This window comes from Egretta garzetta, unplaced genomic scaffold (assembly GCF_000687185.1).
Source record: "Egretta garzetta isolate BGI_Z169 unplaced genomic scaffold, ASM68718v1 scaffold34, whole genome shotgun sequence".
Classification (NCBI taxonomy): domain Eukaryota; kingdom Metazoa; phylum Chordata; class Aves; order Pelecaniformes; family Ardeidae; genus Egretta; species Egretta garzetta.
The window spans coordinates 947,311-967,765 of NW_009259586.1; the positions used below are offsets into that span (position 1 = coordinate 947,311).

At 43.5% G+C, this 20,455-nt stretch overlaps 1 protein-coding gene across 1 annotated transcript in view; it reads right to left on the reverse strand.

Moving 5' to 3' along the window:
* Positions 1–20,455, reverse strand: part of LOC104125291 (protoheme IX farnesyltransferase, mitochondrial) — a 113,515-nt gene that overhangs the window by 5,825 nt on the left and 87,235 nt on the right. The window contains exon 8 of the mRNA XM_009637730.2: positions 9,967–10,199. Within this exon, the coding sequence (XP_009636025.1) occupies positions 9,967–10,199 (233 nt within the window). The remainder of the gene's footprint in view (positions 1–9,966; positions 10,200–20,455) is intronic.

Genomic DNA, 20,455 nt, shown 5'->3' on the forward strand with positions numbered 1-20,455 from the left:
GGCGCTTGCTGCGGCAGCGGGAGGCAGCCGGCACCCAGCGACGCCCCAGCCCCGGCTCCTCGGGGAAAACCTGAGCGCAGGCAGACCGGCAGAAACGCATATTACATCCCTCAGCTCTTCCACAAGTGCTTATACATTGCAAGACCACAAGTACCCAGCTCATGGGTATCCCAAACTCTTTGACCTTTTTGGCCAAATTTGTAACACCTGCCAGTTTAGGCCATTTATGACCATTTCCAAATTCGTCACTTCTCCAAGTGCAAGAACCTGGGAGAGCTGCGAGCAGCCACTCGTCAAATCCTGATAACTTGGCAGATGAGTCCTGTTGGATTGTGGAAAAAAAAAATAAATAATGAAGCCTATGCAGGCAAACAGGGCCCAGGACTCCAGTATCCTTTCACTGTTGTGTGCAAAACAGGTATAAAATGTTTTGTTGTTGAGTTCCTATTGTTTAATCACTTTGTATGAGCTTAAATCATCCCAAAAGGTGGGGCAATGGGACGAGGGGAAACGGCCTCAAGTTGTGCCAGGGCAGGTTTAGCTTGGACATTGGGAAAAAATTCCTTCCCCCAAAGGGCTGTCGAGCCCTGGAAGGAGCTGCCCAGTGAAGGGGTCGAGTCCCCATCCCTGGGGGTATTTAAAAGCCGGGCAGGCGAGGTGCTTAGGGCCAGGGTTTAGTGGTGGGATGGCAGGGTTAGGGGAACGGTTGGGCTTGGTGAGCTTAAGGGGCTTTTCCAACCCAAACGATTCTATGATTCTATGAGTCTAACCGTTACAGGATTGCAGAGAACCAGGTCAGACCTACAGCGTGCACAGAGTTAAGGATAAAGAACAGATTTTTCCGTTCATTGTGACTTTTAAGGTTAAGCTGTTATTTCTTTTCTTAAATTCTTTTAGAAGTATTAAATAGTAATAATATATCTTCTTTTTAATAAACAAGAACAAGCTGAGATTTTTATTTTATTTTAATATCTAAGATAAAGCCAAAATGTCAGCTGGCATTGAAGAAGATGGAAAATGATTCTTTCTTTCTGTAAATATATTTTTATCTAGTGAAATACTGAAGCTTTATAAATTGCACTTTTCCTAAAACAAACAAGGCATTAAATTCCACAGTCCTTTGGAAACTGCCTGGTAGGATGGTTTAAGGTTTAACAAATTTGGGTAAGACTTGGAAATAATTGTGAGATGGGACTTTCAAAAGCAGCCAGCGACTCTGGGCTTGCACACCGCAGTAGCTGACAGTCTAATTTTCAGAATTACAAGAGCAAGAAGCATCCCCCTCTGAAGTTATGCTCTTTGCAGTGTCAAGAGGGCCATGCGGTACCTCTAAACTTTGATTAAAATTTCACACTTTACTCCTTTTAAAGCAATTTCTGATGACCTCATCTGCTGGATAGCCCAAATCTCAGGCAAGGGAGCAATGTCAGCGCCTGAGCCTGTTGAGCCCTTGGCATCTCTACTAAGAGAAGCATCCAAGAGCAGGAAACTGGAAGATGGTTTTTAGGGTGTAAGCTCTTGCAGGGTTTGCACTGACCACTGGCTAACAGGCAGAGAGCAGAGCAATCAGGTAGCAACAGCTTCTTGTCCTGCCCACCCTGGGCTTGCGCCAGCACAGTGACCCAGGGACTCCCTAGTGCCAAGTCCCCCAAACTACTCCTGTCCTATGAAGGGTACAGCGTCTGTTCAAGTTTATTCCTCATCTACTCAAGAAGGAGTGGGCACATTGAGGGGCTGAGCTAACAGTGCCAACAGAAATCATGCCGGTAGCATTGTTCCGAGCAGTTTCATTTGCGTAAAGCAACCCGAGGACAACAAATCTATTTTCTCACCCACTAAAGGGCAGAGGTAATGTTTGGATCCTGCCTGACTGTCTCGTGCTGAGGATGCCACTCACTCTCTTAGGCAGCAATTTGAAATATGCCTCTTTCATGCTGGCAATACCTTTCATCATCAAAGAGCTTGCTTTATACATTGTACAGTTGGCACATGGAGCAGTAGTGATGATTTCACCTGCAGCTGAGTTATTTCAGCTCTCTGCCTTAAACAATGCACAATAGTTTGAGATGATTCAATTGAAACTCTCAAAAAAATTTCTGAAGGCAAGTTCTTCCAGGGCAGAAAGGGACTTGAGCTACATGAGGGCACAGGCTGGAGCACAGCATGTGTTGGTGGGAGCACCAGCCTCTGGAATACGGCCAGCTGGAGGCAGATGAACCTGGGCCAGTCTGCACAAGTCGGGGCAAACATGTCCAAGGTTATCTACAGAGACTGCTGTAGATACACACATCGTGTTCCTGAAAACGCACCGGAGACAAACAACTTACCCTTCCTTCTTATCCTTCTCATTGTTCTTTAGACAACACACACTGCTTCCCTCCACACAGTGTTCTGCAAACTTCTGGTATTGCTCTCAAGCACTAGACAGGACAAACACTGATTTACTTCATCAGTAAAACAAAAAAAAATAAGGAAGGAGGAGCTGACCTGTAGCATCAATTCAAGAGCGGACTTGCTCCTTCTGTCTTTGCTTTGGTGCTGCATATGTATGACTGGGAAGTGGCCAACCAGGCATTAAAATAAACATGGAATGGTTAAAATATCAGCTCCAAAACAGATGTTGAAATCTTACTGCATTTCCCAAAGCTGGTGTTTACTGCCTTGGCAACCTAAGAATGCTGTTTTGCTTAAAGCACAATTTTAGTAATTCTTCTGCCTTGAATAATGTGAAGGAATTTTAAAATTATTTCCAGACGTTGGTAGCTCCCTCACTTATTAGAGGAAAGCACCAGCCTTTTGTCTCTAGGAAACTGGTATGAGTTTGGCTGCTGTCGGGAGGGGAAGGCTTTGGTAGTCTAAGCTCAGCCTTTTAAGGGATCGGAGTCAGGAAACAACCACACACCGTTTTACTTGATAGCACACAACTGGCTCTCCTCCCTCAAAAGATGTTGAACAAATTACTCCTCTTTAATCCAGACAAGGTAGATTAGAGCTCAGAGACTTGACTTGGTCCAGCTGTATCCACCTGCTTGTGAGCAACTGCGATGCCTCAGAACACATTTTCACCTTTTCTACAGGAATTTCAACATAACCAGTCCAAAACTCTTCACTGCAGTCCTGCATGATTTCTACAGGATGTTATGCTCACAGGAAATGTACTGGATACATCCCCAAAGCTTTTATTTTCTATCCTTTCTTTTGTGCTCATCCACCACAAGTTTAACACTGTAGTCTTCCCTGGAGATTTCTAACTATGCAGCAATTATAGGGGTAAAGAAAGATTTTGGTCTTGTCAAAGCCTCATTGCCCATTACAGGTTCAGTGTAATATTAAACACCCAAAGGGTTATCTGGGGGGGGGGTGGTACAAACATCCAGAGTGGTTTGGAGTGGCAGCGGCCGCCTATCATCTCTTTTAAGTTCTGAAATAATCATAAGCCCCGCAGCCGAAGTGCCCTAATGTGTTTGCCGCGATGTTTACGGGTTCTTTAGCAAATAAATATTTTATCCGGGAGCCGTGATGCCGGAGATTATCCGCAAAGGAGAGTCACATCCATAACACAGCTGCAGTGTCCTGATACGTAAGGATTGGCTTATTAAGCCAGCGGTGGCATTTTCTGTTTGTGAAGGAGAGTTGGAAAGTGCAATAACTACTGCCTTTCCTTCAGCTTGTTTTGGTGACGGAAAATGAGCATTAGGGTAAATCAGCTGGCCTCGGATCACAAGTGTTCAAGATACTGCCCTGATACAATCACTCTGGAGGGAAAGTCTTACCTACTGTTTAGTTTTTCCCATTGTCTTTGGAAGTAGAAAAGAGATAAGCTCTACAAAATTTACACCTTAATTTGTGATTATGAAGCCCTCTCAAAGACAAAGACATTTGGGAATTATCTCGTCACAAACCTTAACCAAACTGATGCAATTCCCCTCTATTTTACCACTGCGGCGTTTCCTCTATTAGCACCGTAGCAAGGCAACAACCGGCACTTCTGCTTCCACTGGAAAACAAAAGCAGGTGCTACTGCTTGTGTCGGATGCTGTGTGAGCGACTAAGCAGCCTTGAGAAGGAGAAAAGGAAAAGTATCGCTTCTAAAGCTTTGCACAAGGTCTCTGGGCTACAAACAATGGTCCTGGCTGTCAGCGTGGGCACTGCACAGCCCTGTGCGCAGCCTGAATTGTGCGCAGCCTGAATTGTGCGCCTTCAAGGTTACACGGTCATGTAAACGAAGGGCGAGGAGGAAAACACTGGAAAACTCAAAAGCTTCATGGTCATGGGTTTCAATAGCTGTTTCTTCTGAAGGATAGCACAAAAGGCTTGTGGAAGAGGAACGTCTCGGGGCTGCGATAGACTTCTCTGCTGCAGCACATAAAGGGAAGGGGATGTTGGCCGTGTGGACGGCTCGTCTGCAAAACAAAAGGACGAACCTCAGTGTCCACCACGAATGGGAAATGAAGTTGGCAGTGGGGTTTTTCACCTCGATGGAGTGTTCTTGGCCACTGCCTTTAAAAGGAGGAAACCTGACGTCCTCAGGTATGCTCGCCTGCAGAGGAAAGCTGTGTGCATGTGGATACACACAGGCACGTGCACTTTTTGTATGACACACAACAGCTGAAAGCCTCACAGGGAAACACCTTTCATTATACAGGCAAGGCTGAGGAAAACAACGCTGTACATAATTCATCTTAGCTAACCCCAGCAGCAGATGCCATAAGGAAAGGGAGCCTGTTAGGTAAGATGAAAATACGGTCTTTGCACAGACTGTTTGTTATGTGCAAATATGTTTAGGAAGTATTTGCCAAAGGACCAGACTCAGCAGAGGATTGCAAACCTGCACAGCCATGCAGGGGCTCCTCATCAGCCGCCTCTTACAGGCTCCCTCCGGGGCTCCCACGTGGCCCGAGGGTGGGAGTCCCTCCTGCGGACCCCCCTGTCGTGCTTCTCCTGCGGGTGTTGTGTCACACACCCGGGGCACGGGGGCTGCTGCACAGCCCCATCTCCTCCAGGTGCCCCAACAGCCACATGTGGGGCAGAGAACCAGGTAAGGGCACACTGCCTGTGAATTCGTGGGGTCAGTCCCCCAGGTGCCCCAGCGGTGGAACTGCCATTTCTTTTGTCTCTTGTGAAGATGGAAAGGGGAGAAAAAAATATAGCCCACTGGCTTTTGTCCTAAATTCAGACCAGCTGCTTGCTAGTATTGTCCCTCTGCCTTGGTTTTTACAGTTTTTACCCCCACAAAGCACACTCCTGGGCCCCTAGCTTCCAATTCTCATATGTCAGTGACATGAATATCTCCGTTTCCTCTGGAACAGACCACAAATTCTGCTGTCTTTCATCTGAGAAGTGAAATCTCGAAAAGCTGAGTTTACTAGAGGGGCTTTATGGCCAGAGTCTCTTCTGGTCCTGCGGCAGGATGGCGGAGCTGCCCTGCTCCCGGCTGGCTCCCAGACCTGCTTACACATCAAGGGGCTTTGAAAGCTCAAAAGTGCTTAACTGGAAGGGACACAAAGATCTCCGAGCTTATTTTGCATGCAATTAAGCTGTTGCTTTGCTCTCCCTCCTCCTGGCAGACAAGTGCTCCACCAGGGAAGGTATGAGAGACTCCAGCCAGTGACAGGTTGGGCGCAGCCCCCCCTCTCCCCTATTCTCTTTTTTTTGTTACTGAAACCATCCATCTGCCAAATGTCACTAGCTGATAAGAACTGCCCGGTTTTAAATCCCCATTTGTAAATAGATGTTGGCTGACATAATTAATGTCTACCATACAACACAATTTGAATTACAAAGTAAAGGCAATTTAAAAATCAGCCTCCACATGATTACAATTGATACTCAGTCTATAAATTCCATAGCCCCAGGAATTATTTAAATTTCGGAAAATGAATGAAAATCAGTACAAGATGTCTTTCAGGAAAGCGAGACCAGAAGTGGAGCATCTGAGATAAACTAAATAGTCTCTTGAGATAAACATTCTTTGGTGCAGTAATACCTATGGCTCCAGGCCACCGTGGGTCTGTAATGTCTGCTATACTGTCAGGCTGTTATCTGCTACGCCACCGCCACCTACTCAGAATAAATCCCCTTAACTGATAAGCACATTATGTTGAGGACCCCTGCTTGTCACTTCCATCTAACTGGGTGGTTTCTACGAACGCCGTGGCACTGAATTGCTCCACTCGAAGACACTGATACCACTTGCTGGCTGGGATTGAGCCTTCAGCACACGAGCACAGGTCAATGGAAGAAGAGCAAAATGTATAAGGCAAAATATGGGCTGCGGCACTCGGAAATGTTTACTCCAAATTCCGTTTTCCTGCTAAGTAGGAATAACAAGTTTAGATGGACGGCAAACATTTCTAACAAGCAAGCTGCAGCATTAGTCTGGAGGAAAGACCAGCAACACAGGAGTAATTTAAAGCATGCATACCTTGTGTCTCTCGCATGCCAAAACAAATAGCTCTGTTTCTTCCTAAAGACATCTGTACACAGGCTCAACAGCAGCGTGGCACAGCCAGGAGCAATCCTGCGTGTGGATCCGGCACGGGAGGAGGATCCAGCACAGAGCAGGACACTCTGCCGAGCTCTGCCTCTTTTTCCCGTCTTTATGCCATCACTTCAGGCTGTAAGTGATTTTCATGATTTTTCCTGCTAGTCCTTCCTTTGCAAAATCAGGAGAAACAGTTTGAGGGCATCTAGATTTACTAGAAAAACAAAGCTCTTTGGAAATAAATCATACCACAAAGGAGCAATGAAATCTGCTTTCAAGGAAGCAAATGTGTTACTGCAAGTCACGGGCTGGCAGTTCAGTTCTGCATAAATACACCAGATACGCGGTAGTGATATCCACGTGATAGATTACATTTATCGCACACCTTTGACCATCTCACCTGCTCCCCCAGCGAGGAAATGTTAACATTCCCCATCTTTCATCAGTTTCAAACAGCTGCCATTAAAAAAACCCCACAAAACCCCCCAAACCCACAACAAAGAATTCCACATCTTCCCAGAGATAACCTTATCTTTCACTTTTGAAATGTGAGGTTTTCCCTAAAGTACGTTGGCACAAAATCTAGGGCTGTGGGCAGGATGTTCAATCACGTTTAAGAGCATATAATTCAAGTTACCTATCAGGGCAGAAATGGAAGCAAGCATCACTGGGAATCACCATAAGATCTGCAAAGGATGTGTAGTGTATGAAATACCAGCAAGTGTTTGCATCATAAGGGTCCCAGATTCTTATCTGCAAATATGTGATATTTATTTCTTCTGCGAGAAGCGGTCAAGGTATTAACCTTTGAAATAAGAAAGCTATAGGCAAAATGAGGACAAATTAAAACGAGGCTGCTCCAATCTGAGCCACTTTGTTATTATCTCTGGAATCGGAAACCAGAAATCATCTCCAACTCCCTCAAAGTCTGGCAGCACCAGCTATGAACCACGCCAGGGATGTTACTGCCCTCCCAGCATTACTGAAGAGCACGGACACAGCTGTCCCAGGGTACCACACAGTACGGTGTAGTGCTCAGCTACCCCCCTCAAATGCTAATGAAAGGGCTACTCTTAAATATTGTTTTCCCCACAACCAGCAACATGTATAACAATGTGGCTGCTGTGAGATTACAAGGAGAGAAAATTCACAGGAAAATGTAAATTCAAAAACCCACCAGCTAAGGGGTGAGAACCTTCCTCCTCATTAGTTTTCTAACTCCCTTCCTTCACATTCCTCTTTGTTATTGAGTGAAATGATCTTTTTTTTTTTTAAAAAACGAGGTGCAAATGTATTTTCACACCTCTACCTACAAGTAGGTTAAGTCTCCAAGCTAATTACACATTATTAATGAGTTCAACAAGTGTGGCTAGGCTGGTCAGAGAAGGGATGCAGGACTGCACGTCATGTACGTACACACAGGGATGCACGCTTGTACTCCACATGGGTCTGATGCTGCCAGATGCCGAACTCTCTTCTCTGCAACAGCAGAATGCTTAACACTGAAAATGGTAGTTTTCAATGCAGTCCTTTCCTGCTATTTATCTCTTTTCTTTTGAAAATTTAGGGTTTTTCTTTTAAATACTGAAATGCACGAAAATATTACATTCAGGTCACCATTTTCAGCACTCTCCCCAGGTGTGCTTCATTACAAAGACCTGTATCAGCACAATAGTATTTCTTTTTCTATTAAATGAAATGGCCTCACTGACACAGACTGGGAGGTGACTGTGGGAAGTTTTAGCTACCCAGAACAAACAACATCAGGTTACGCACCAGTGCAGATCATCGTGTTCTGGCAAAGTCTGCTCAGGTGGTTTTAAGTTATCATCTTCTGCTGATGGCCTCATTGCCAGAGCCGATCTCCTCCACAGCAGAGCTGGCAGAGGGCCTTGTAACCACATCTCCGTTGCAAATTAGAGAGGAAGAGCTTACTTGGGACGAAGATGCTGCTCTCTGCTGCCTGCCTGCCCTGCCCGTCGCACAGGGACAGCTTAGCTCTTTGCCAAATAGGTCTCAAAGAGCAAGTTGTAACATGACAAATTAAAAGATAATGCAAATTGGTGCCACTTTACCTTAATGTGCTGGGCTTTAAGTGCAGCAGCTTAGCTGTCATTTTAAAACCAGGGCTGAAAATGTGAATCGTGACAGCCTCTGAGGCAAGCTCGTTCCCCCAGCTCCTCCAGGCTGGACTTTGCAGGTGAAGCACAGGCACATGAGAGTCACGTTCTAGCATCAACTCTACAAAGAGATGCTAAAACCAACGCAGAAATCTCTAATTGATGTAAGATCCAAGGCCTAAGCAAGTGCAGCCAGAACACATTTTGTGTTTTTAATTCTTTCTCTTCTCTTTAGAAATAAAGAGCTTTTAATGATGTCTGCTACACACTCCTTAGCATGAGACACTACACATACACATACATATAATTTTAGGTCTAAATATAAAAAAAATTCCAGAGAAGTACATGTTTGTACAGAAATAGCACACACAATTAAAAAAAAAAAGAAACCACGAAACCCTTCATCCTAGCTCTGGATTAGATCTGTATCAGAACATGCATACACACAGACAATTCAGACTGGTTTTTATAGGGAGTTCATAGAATCAATGAAGAGCGGCCTGCTATGGATTTTGCACAGATTCTGATAACTTCTGGCTAAAAGCCTTGTTGTTGAACTTATTATTGAAGCCTTAAATATGCCACACTGTGGGATGAGTGTGCACTAAAAAAATTCTTAACAGACCTGTTAAATTGACCTTCATGAGTTTCTTCAGAATATAACTATGTGGAGCCACTTGGATTCTTAAGTTTCTAGCTGGCAGGAAAAACAAGCCCTAATTGTGTCAGAGTTGAGCTGCTGAAGAGATCAGTGTTTTATGAGGGATGTAAAAACGGTTCACAGTTACTAAAATAGAAATCTTCGTTTGCTTTTCAAGGGGCGGGGGGAGGAACATTTATAACTTACAGTTTAGAAGTGGGCAATTAAGAAATACACCAATAAATTAATCTTCCTAGGACATTTTCTGGCTTGTGGAAAGACAGTAATAAACACATCTGGGAATTTTCCAGCTGAAAGCTCCTGACTTGTCAGTCAGATCTTACTGGGTATGGTTTTAATCCTGAAATTACATAACTTTTTCTTCCATGTGAACTCCAAAGACTCTATATTTTCCTTCTAGATTTTTTTTTTTAAGATGGCCTAAACACATATTCAATAGGACAGTCTTTTACTAGCTTGTGTTTGCCCCTGAAATGCCCCCATAAGGAGAATGATACAATCACATCTACTTCTTCAGTCCTTATGGTACCACACTGTAACAGAGTTTGGCATCACTAACAGCAGAATATATCTGCTTTCAAAGCAGTATCAGGTCAACAAGCATAAAAAACAAGGTTCACTACTTTTTGAGTGGGTCTTTTTAGCTATCCCAAAGGCATTGCTGACAACCGCTCACCCAGATGCAAGGGGTTTATACTCACCAGCATCAAGACTACCAGTAGCTGCAGTCCAGCCCATGACGGGGGGAATGGCACCGACGACGGCTCCCACCCACGTGTTGGCAATGCTCATTCGCTTCATGGGTGTGTAGCAACACGTGTACAAGAAAATGTTGAAGGCTCCCAGGGCCCCGGTGAGAGGGTTTACTCCCAGCGTCAGCAGGGCGATTCCCGGGACTCCGCAGGAGGCAGCAAAGCAGACGGCAAGCAGGGGGCTGCGGGCAGAGAGATGGAGACACGCACTGAGCAAGAGTCTGTCTCGAAGCATGACTGCTGCCCCTCTCCTTTGGCCTCCTCCCCAAAATTAAGACCTGGATTTTTGTTATTTTTTTACTCGCCCAGCCCAAATTTTCCCATTTCCCCATCCTAAGGCAAGCCTTTCTAAAAAGTTAAGATAATCTTGCTGCAGATCTGCAGCGATAGGTGGTTCTTATTCTTGTTATCACTGTGTTCACCAAATAAATTCAACCTATGCAGGTAAAAAGCCCTTACAGAGAACTGGTGCTTCCAGCAGATCTTTCACTTTAATCTTAGTAAATTCTGACCTCTGGAAAAAGCACTCAGGCTTTAGAGTGAATGACAATGGTTGTAGCTTGTCAGATTTTTAATTGATTGCTATTACCCAAGGGATCCTTTTACTGAAATGCAACAGGGTTAGACACAAAATCAGGAAGCCTTTACAAGGAAAAGAGTACATTCAATCATTTTGAAATTGTGTCAACAGGAATCAAGTATTTTTTGGCTTTGCTGAAAAAAGGCTGAATTTTCTACATTCCCGTTTAGCTTAGGCAGTGTGCTAAGCAGGGGTAGCACACCAAAGCAATTCTGGCAAGAGAACCCAAATTAAAACTTATTCTCTTCTACACGTGACTGGAATTAACTGAAGAGATTTTAGGTTTGGCCAAAAGCAGCAAACAACAAAGATGCAAATTATTTCTGTGGATCTCTACCGTGCATCAGCTAAGAGCTCAGTGAAGGTTGGAAATTCCTGCTAAAACCTGTAAAAAAGTGGCTAAAGCTATGTAAATGTCTGCTAATAAGTTCCACAATAAACATCCAAATAGGATGAACAAGGATTTTTTGTTAGGTTACCAAACCCCCACTTCACACGCAGCACTGTGATGCAACGTGAAGGAAGCTTTACTTGAGTCCCCCTCAACGTGTGCTGCCGGTGGAGATCTCTACACATGCTTGTTCGAGGGTGTTTGGGATGATGGAAAGACAGAACTAAATGCCACTAAGAAATAGTATGGTGTGGGAGACCTCTGGAAGGGAGGAAAATGCCATTAACTGAGTTGCATTTAATAACCCATGTGGCTAAATACACACTTCTAGTCATCCATGTAAGAGCAGAAAATATGTGGGCTTGCAACAAATGTCTCTGCATGAAGTTCAGCTTTACACGTTTTGTGTAATTGAAAACTATGCAGCCTTTGTATTCTATGATCTGCCCTCGGGCCAAATCCTTAACCCTAAAATACGTGTTGCAAGCACAGCTCCAACCCTCATAAGAAAAATTTGCTGGTGGGGATGAATTTTATGGGAGTGTATCAGCAAAAAGTCCTACCATTCAGATTTTGATTTTTAAGACCTTTGTTGGACCAATAACACATGGAGATCCTAAACAACTGGAAGAAGTAAAATGAGCAAATCTCACACTAAAGATCTGCCTTCAATTTAAATTAAATTGACTAAGTAATTTTGTCCAGCTTTTCAAAACCATCAACAGATTTTAGGTTACAGAGCGTGCACGGAGCACATTTATGCTCTGGCATTACCAGTCTTGGTGTTACTAATATATCAGAAATAGAGGCAGGGTACATCTTTGCCATCCATTGACAATGAGATGTATAAAATTTGAGGCTGATTTCAGGAGCTGTACTGTGAAAGGAGCCATACAGTGCTGTGCCCTCTGGTTTTGCAGCGAGCAGTGCTCTTTTGCAGAAAGGCAGCAAAACACAATCTGTACCGTAAACCATCTCAACACCGACTACAAATGCCGTACTTCGTAGACATTGTCCCTCTGTAGTGAAAGCCTGACTGGGTTTCGTTAAACAAATCATTCTTGACTGATTCCTGAATAAAATACAGTCAGATGGTAAACACCAGATTTACACAATACACACTCTTGAGGTGACAAAAGACCAGCGTGACCCTACGAGGCCGGGCTACCCACGTTGGCTCCCGCGGGGCTCACAGACACAAATGAGGACACAGTTTGACCTAATGCAACAAGCACTTTTCTCCCTAATCAAGAGTGAAGACTCATCTACACGTCTCCAATTGAAATGAACACTACACACCATGAGCCGGTCATGGAGCGGCAGCCAGGAGCCCTTCATGCCTCTTGTGGGAAGGGAAGATGAAGGCTGGGAGTGCAAAGCCATGGTTGAACTCGGCATCGCAGCTCTCCCACGTTGCTTCCCGGCAGCAGCAATAGCCCCGCGGTGCCAGCCCTGATACCGGCTGTGTGCTGCCTTCACATCCAACTGAGGGATTGGAAAAGTACCTTTTAAAAATGAGGCTTTATCGAAAGGGAAGGGTGAAATTACATGACTGAGACCATCAAAAAAGTTGTTCTGTTCCCGGTGGATGAAAACATAGTTTTGTTTCTCAGTTTCTTCCTTTTTGCCTCTTTAAAAGGAAATTCCTGGAAGCCGTTTGATTAGCGTCTGCAATAGTCCTAACAATCTCAGGGGAAGGCATCAAGTCAATGATGGCTGTTCTTCATAAGCAGTTGAACTGTATTACTTACAGACACCCTGAAAGTATGGCATTTTCTACTCACCTCCAGTGTTTCCTTAACAATCATGGAACTGTAAGATTCTTCTAGATGAGTAATTGTCCAACTTACAAGTGCCTGCCCCTAAAACTCCAACTGAGATCAGAAACTCAAACTGTGATCTGATGATTCAGCTCTGTTATTTCTGCCCCTTGAAGTACTATTTAGCATTACAAAGACACTGCAATAAGAAATTAGGACCTTGATTTCTTGATGAGACATGAGGTAGAGGAGAATTCAACTCATTCTCACATAAATATGCCATGTTTTTAAGGTCTAGGAGAAGTATAAGTAACTCCTCATTGGGAAAGAGAACATTTGAGGACAAGGTAGAGAGATTTCAGCCACTGGTGCAGTTTCTCTGCTTCAGTGATTGTCTGGATTTTAACAAGAAAAGGTTGACCCTAGGTTTAAGTCACGGCAATTTAAGGGGTATTCTGATTTCTACTAGTTTATGGTCTTCTAGGGACCATTACACATCTCTAAGCTCACATAAGATCTGTCAGAAGTCAGGCACGTGGTGCGAGGCTCATTGATTTGATGCACGCTCCTTTGCCGGGCTGCCTGTATCTCACCGAGGCAGCACAGGAGATCAGGATACCATTCTGGAGCAGGAGAAAGGCTGTGAAGCTGAGCTGTCACTGGATTTGCCCCATCTCCTAACGTCCACCTAGTTCCTCCCACTACAGCCTTGTGCCATCACACAGTCCAGCGTGCACCACAGGAGCATCAGCCTTGGGTAATCCAATGCTAGGGAATTCTCACATGGCGGTCAAAAGTGGCTGCGGGGTCTCTGCTGGTTTCCTTCATCCTTAAACCATCCTGTGCAGTAAGTGCAGGCTGATGACAGACTCTGGTACATAAGTCTCATTTCACTTGGGCGTTCACTTGTGCTAAGGGAATCAGTCCCATGGGAAAAAAAGGCAATTTTCCATTGGAAAATTGGCCAAGGAGCTAGCTCAGAAAGCAAACATATTGAGTAAGAAACTAGGTTTTATGATGGATTCTTGGGAGGAGTTGGTTTCACTTATTTGGCTGATTAAAATCAGCCTGGAAAAATACTACAAGTGCCAAATAAGTTCTCTTCAAATTTCAACTCTAAAATACCCAGTATGTCACCACATAGGATGCTTCCTTAAGGAAAACCAAAAACTGGTAGTTCTGCTTTGTCCCTCGTCTCTGCCTTATTGAGAACGCACATGCCAAAGTCTGCCTAATAATCCTGCTAAAAGACATTCCCATTCAACTAAAAGCTTTTGGGAGAACTTCAGCTTGAACAGTGACTAATCAAACCTTTCCTGATCCAAAGAAAACGTGCTGATGCTTTTCTCCCATAGAATTCACCCAAGACGGACCCGCCCCAATCACACTCCACCGAGAGCATCCAAGAGGAGGAGAAGGAGGAATAGAGACCCAGGTTTCTCCTCATTCAATTCAAGCTTTTGCTGACACAGGCGTCTGGGGATGCTGTCAGTCAGGCTGGGGAGGACTGCTCAAGGATGGCCCAGAGCTGCTGGGGGGGAATGAGGAATCCCATGTGGGTGATATTCAGGCATCCCTTGCACACACGACCGCAAGGCATCCACATGGACCCTCACTCATCATATCGTTCACAGCAACTTTGGACAATGCAGCAGCCTATTTGAATTGATGAGCAATAGCAGAATCTCCGAATCTAGCTGCCACTTACAGATGAGCTCGTTATACATATATAATGATCTTACACACATGCACATGAAATATATTTAGTTAATAGGCTTCAGAGTCATGGATAATAGTACTTATTGACTCATGGCGTTACTTGGAAAAATCGAGAGAGGAAAACAAATTAAAGCATTTGCCCATCTACAAAATTAATGTACTATTTTACCTATTTCACAGCAGCATTAGCAAGCTTAATATCTGTAAAGATCAATAGCGTCACTACTACACATGCTTTTCTATGCTGTCTTGGGCAAAACATTTAGTGAAGATGACTGTCAAAGTACAGTTAGAACTACAATTTCAAAAACAGTATTAAAAAGGGGAAAAAGTTTAAAGAAAATTTTGTTTGGAAAAAACAATCAAGAAGCCAGACAAAATTCCCTCTTAAAACCTATCACTACTTAGAAATATGGAAAATTCCTGTATCGCCATGGAACACTTCGCCTTGCCTCTGTGAATATATTGACACTCATGTACAGACACAAAGCCCGTATGAATCCTGAATAGGCACATTTATGCAATCAGCAGTTGTATGCAATTCATGTTCAGATGTTATGTAAATACATAAGAAACTTAATTTGTGACCTTGTGTTAATGGGAAATTGGGCACGCAAAACACATTTACATAAAAGCAAAAGCCTGAATGTAAGTGTCCATTTAAGACTGCCTGCATATTTTTCAGGTGAAGCATAAGTGCTTATATTTGAAAATTAGATTCAAAGCCTAATACAAAAGGTAATAAACCAAATTCTGTCTTCTCCCTGTCTGTCAAAAACCTTTTATAGAAACATCATCCACTTCTAAAAGGGCAAACTAAAAAAAAAAAACACAAAACCCAAACCAACAATGCTCTCTTGTTTTGCTGCAGCATGCCCAGAATACCTTAATGGATTGAAACATTTGAATTCCTGGTTGATTATTTTGTATTAGATCTTATTACTATTGACAACTGTCCCTCAACCACAAGGCCAGGGGTCTGTTTTGCCAAACGCAGGGTGAGGATCTAAAATAAGCAGGATATGGGATGGTAAATAACAGATTGCAGAGGGTGATTGCGGTGCCAGCACCGCTGCTCTGCTCCCCAGCACCTCCGGCCAGGCTGCACCTCCCGAAAACACCTCCATGCCCAGGCATGGGCTGGGGCGGTGAGAAGGAAGATGGGAAGAAAAGGAACTTTTTAGAGTCATTTCTGCATCCGAGAAACCAAGATATGCATCCTCGCTTTCCTCCGCATGGCACTTTAATAATGGCAAACATTCTGCGCAGACTGTACTCTTTAATTCCAATTTTACTTATTTTTTGGTGAGGCAAAAAATGGTTTTGGTTCTACTTGGCAAGTATTCTGTTTCGTTGAAGACACAGCTTCAGCAAGACCCCCAGGCTTCCCTCCCTCGCTCGTTAGCTGCTGCTGCCCATGCAACGGTCCTAAATTATCCCTGACTTCAGCATATCCCACAGCGGCAGGTAAACAGTGCCGAGACAACAAAGGTGAGACCGATGGCTCAGATTAATCTCAATATTGCTACACTGGGTGCAAATTTCATCTGCATATAGTGTCAAAACAATCTGTCGTACTAAGAAGAGGAACAGCCTGTACCAACCTCATGCACAGGTGGGCTGAACATAGCGGGAGCTCAGAGGAAAGGTATCCAGCAGACAAAGAATACAAGCGTGATTCTCATCTCTGCAATTTCATTTCGCCATCATGGGCTGAGATACGAGTCCAGTGCATGAACACTGTTCCAAAGCCATAATTAAAATCAGATTTCGGGAGTCAGCATCATACGTTGCTTATTATTTCTGGAATCTGTAGGTACTAAAAATGTCCCCAGACTACTCGCCAGTACAAGGCTGCCGGAGAAAGCCTCCTCCTCTTCCTAATTTTTTCCAGGTCAGCAATAAGTTACTAAGGCTTCTGAAGCCACTTATAAACTCAGAAAATCAGCCTGAAGTTTTTACTTTTTTCCAACAGCAATGAGAGGTTACACAAACTGAAGTGTAAGTTGTGTCCCTTTGGTTGTTGTGATGGACATAAAGGCCTGTGCTCATTTAAAGAGGAGAGGATGTCCATGGAGCTCCCCAGCACAAAAACACCTCACCCTGTGCAGAAAACCATCGTTCTCCCCAGCTGGCGATTTATAGTTTTGCTCATCTCCTGGCATCTTCTCAATTCTTGTGGCCAGGCAACACTAAGAGTTGCTGAAAGCCAGTCCCCAGGGTAGGAGCTGAGCCTGCGATCACCGTGACTGTCATATGGTACTGAGCTATGACTTGGTCATCTCCCTCAGCTGGAGTATCAGCCAAGGGATTTTTTTTTTTTAAATTTTTATTTGTTTTTTTAAAGATCAGCACGCAAGAACTGCAGAACCCTCCTCAGCAGCTTTTAGAGATCCACCAAGAAAATGAAGGGAGGCCATCAACCCCAGCAGTTACACCAGGCAGTCCCACCCCACTCGGCAGAGATGCAAGGAGCTGAGGACGTTAACACGCTGCAACAACATGCGACATATAGAAGTCTTCCTGCTCCTATGACTTAGGTAACGGGGGAGAAGGCCCATCGCCTTCCAGCACACATCTGGATTGCATTTGTGTAATTTCCAGCTCTGCTTCCCCAGATGGACAGATGCCTGAAACCAGCAGTGGGGTCGTCTGCTGGCACAAGTGCTGTAGAGTCAGCTGCCTGCGAAAAACAAGCCAGAAGGCTGTAAAAGGCACATTTTGCCCTGAATGGCAACGGTAGCTTCCCTAAAATTATTTTTGATGGGAGGTTAAAAAAACCACTCGCGCAGCTTCTAAGCTCAAAGTAAGGCACAGAGCATTCAAAACCAATCAGTAATCATGGCAGACAACTGAATGATGGCAATCTACCAACAGTGAAATTAAATTTTAACTTTCCACACAAATCCTTTCAGGCTGCATATTTATGTATGTAGTAATAAAAACCATATTCATGACCATTGTCAGCTGTAAAAGTTCTATAGTAATAACAACAACACTAATGGAAACTGAAACTGGAACAACATTGCCTGGATCAGTAGCTTCATCGCTGATGACTTTTCTAAAATTATTCTAATTTTTTTTGCAAAAGACATTAGATTAAATTCCAGGAGAGTCCTACAGACAGACTGGGGACGTACTTGATAGAAAAAACATCCACACTTGGATTTGAAATCCAAGTGGTTCCACGATGATGCATTATGACCCCCAATTAGTACAGTTTTGAGGCAGTGTATCTTTTTTTTAAGGTCTCAAAGCATGACTGACAAAATATTTTTGTATTCAACTACAACTTTCAATTACAGATTGGATTAGTCTCAAGGAGAGGTATTTCCTTCCAAATAAAAGGAAAAAAAATAGCTTTAGCATTGGCAGAATGGACATATTGCTAGACCCCTTTATTTCTTTCATGTGGATCTGATTCTGCACCAGTGGGAAGCTTTAGTAAACACCAGTAATCCACGCTCTCACTTTTGATGCCATCTCCCACAGGTGCATTGTGACTGAACATTATGAAAAGCCCAAGAACCTGCTGATTGAGGCTTAATCTTGCAAAGTACCAGACTTGTATCAAACTGAACAATACCTATCAATGAGCTAAAATGGTACTATTTTAAGGGAAAAACGTAGAGAAAGATCTTAATAGGTATTCATTTATTCTCCCTCTGTCACGCAAGGAAGTTCATGACTCACGATGAAGGATGAAGGATGGTGTATTTTAAAACTAAGACATGAAATTAAATTACACTTTTAATTGGGAATTCAATTTTCCCCCATCAGCTCCAAATATCAGCATACATGCTTGTCTGTCATTTACCACTGAAGACTGGCAAGCTGGTCTTGAGGAGGTGCAAACAAATGGGGACTTGACTTTGTCTTTTTTTTTCTTAATGAATTATTTAAGTTTGCCTTCACAGGTTAAGCAATAGTATCTACATCCTATCAGTGTCTGGTATCTCATCCCCCAAAATGTGTTGGTGTGGCAGATCAGACTCCATGTGTACTACAAGCATTGAATTTTATATCAAATCCCCTTTAACGGGGGTGTAACTCTGCCACGACTTTTAAGATTACCAGACACACTTGTTGCAATCCTGCCCGCTTATGTTTTTGTAACTGGCTTTTTGTGATTCGGGTTCTGGTAATAACTACAACAAGATGTTGGTAATCTCAGATCGGAAAGTCCTTTTCCCCAAATGTAAAAAAAAAAAAAAAAAAAAAAAAAATGTGGAAAAGTTCTAAAAAACCAACTTGTAACACAACCTCTGAACTGAGGAGGAACTCTGTGTTAAGAGGAGGTATGAAACTTGTAGGTGCTCCCACAAAGCCTAGTGAGCTGGGTAGCATTTAAGCACACTTCAATCAAGAGTTCAACACCTGATTGTGTTGAACATTGTGTCCCCAGATGAACAGTTTACAGACCTGAACCTCAAATAAACCTCTTTAAAAATGCAAATCTCTGTGAAGGGAATCCCCCCTAATACCTCTTCCTTTGTCCACAGGGCTCAGCACCAACCTGGATGTGGGTTTGAACTGACATCTGGACCATCAGCAGGGAACCGGGGCAGGACTGGGAGAGGGATGTCTAAATCTCCCAAGGAATGTCAGACAGTGAGAACTTGGCACATACGGAGCTCAGTGATGGATAAACACGGATGGCTGGCTGCGTCTCATCATGGAGTTGCCTTCTTGAGTTTTGGCACTACGTTGCCAACCCAGCTCTGGCTTTGCTATCTAATAGACTTGTTCAGAAGCATACTTAGTGTAAATAAATACAGACTAGGATAAAATATCCCCTGTCAGTGTCAATTCATTTCTCTCCCAATGAAGAAACAACCCATGCATGGAGCCCAAAGCGCCCTGTCATGGCTGTGTATCACTATTGTATAAAAGCATAATCGACACTGTATTTTAACCAAATTGGAGGCAATTAGTTCCCCTCGCTCCTCACGAATCCAAGCTACAGATGTTCTTTCTGTTTCCCCTGCCAGAGAGAGGGACTTTAAAACTATCATAAACAAACACGGCTAATTTAAAAGAATCATCTCATCTTGAAAGGGACACATCTCTCTTTTTTATGCTTGCATAAATCAAAATTGGCTTGATCGATTTTGCTGAAAGTTTCCACCAAGATGCAACGTGTATGCGAAGACGAGATGAGGGATTTTAACTCAGTTGAAGAAAGAGAACTTGGGAGTCCCACCCTCAGCACAGAGCTCTCTCCTAAACATACCCTGCTCTCATTTTTACAGGTCTAACTCCACACAAATGAGGCCAGGATCTGGTCTTCCATTGCTGACGGATTCAAGAGTCTGCCCAGAGGACTGAGACCAAAGCAACCACAGGTCTGGGATGAGATAGCTCAGCAAACCCTGGGGAAACTCACAGGTTACAAATACCACATTTGGACAGAAGTAAAACTTTTTATGCTGCCCTTTGTTATTAAGCAGACACTCCAATTGGGCCTCGTCACTTCGAAGAAAAAAAATTAAAAATGAAAAGGACCCACACTTAGAAAATGTTTATGCTCTTCTTACATTTGCCATACACACCAGAATGCTAATCATAACAACTCCAAGCAACCCTGCAGAGCATTAGCACGGTCCTTGTTATACAGCTTTGTTAGGCAAGAGTGAAAGGGTGAATAATAATATTCACAGCTTCCCTGCAGTCACAAAAATGTAAATATTTTTTTAAAGTGCTTACAAGACAAACCTACAGTAAATTTGAAAAATGTCCCCCATAATATTTAAACTAAATCCTCCTCTTTAACCTAACAAACCTAACCTTACAATGTGGCAGTTAAGTGATTCATTCATTTTCTTTCAAAATCTCAGTTCTCTCTTCATTTAAGAAGCAGAGACCAGCTGACAAACAGGATGGATAACATGGGTCTTTCCAGAAACATTTTTTCTGTGATTTAGAGTGATTAAATCTAACACATGCTTCTGCTGAGCCCTCAGCCAACGTTTGGAAAGCAGCGGGTAA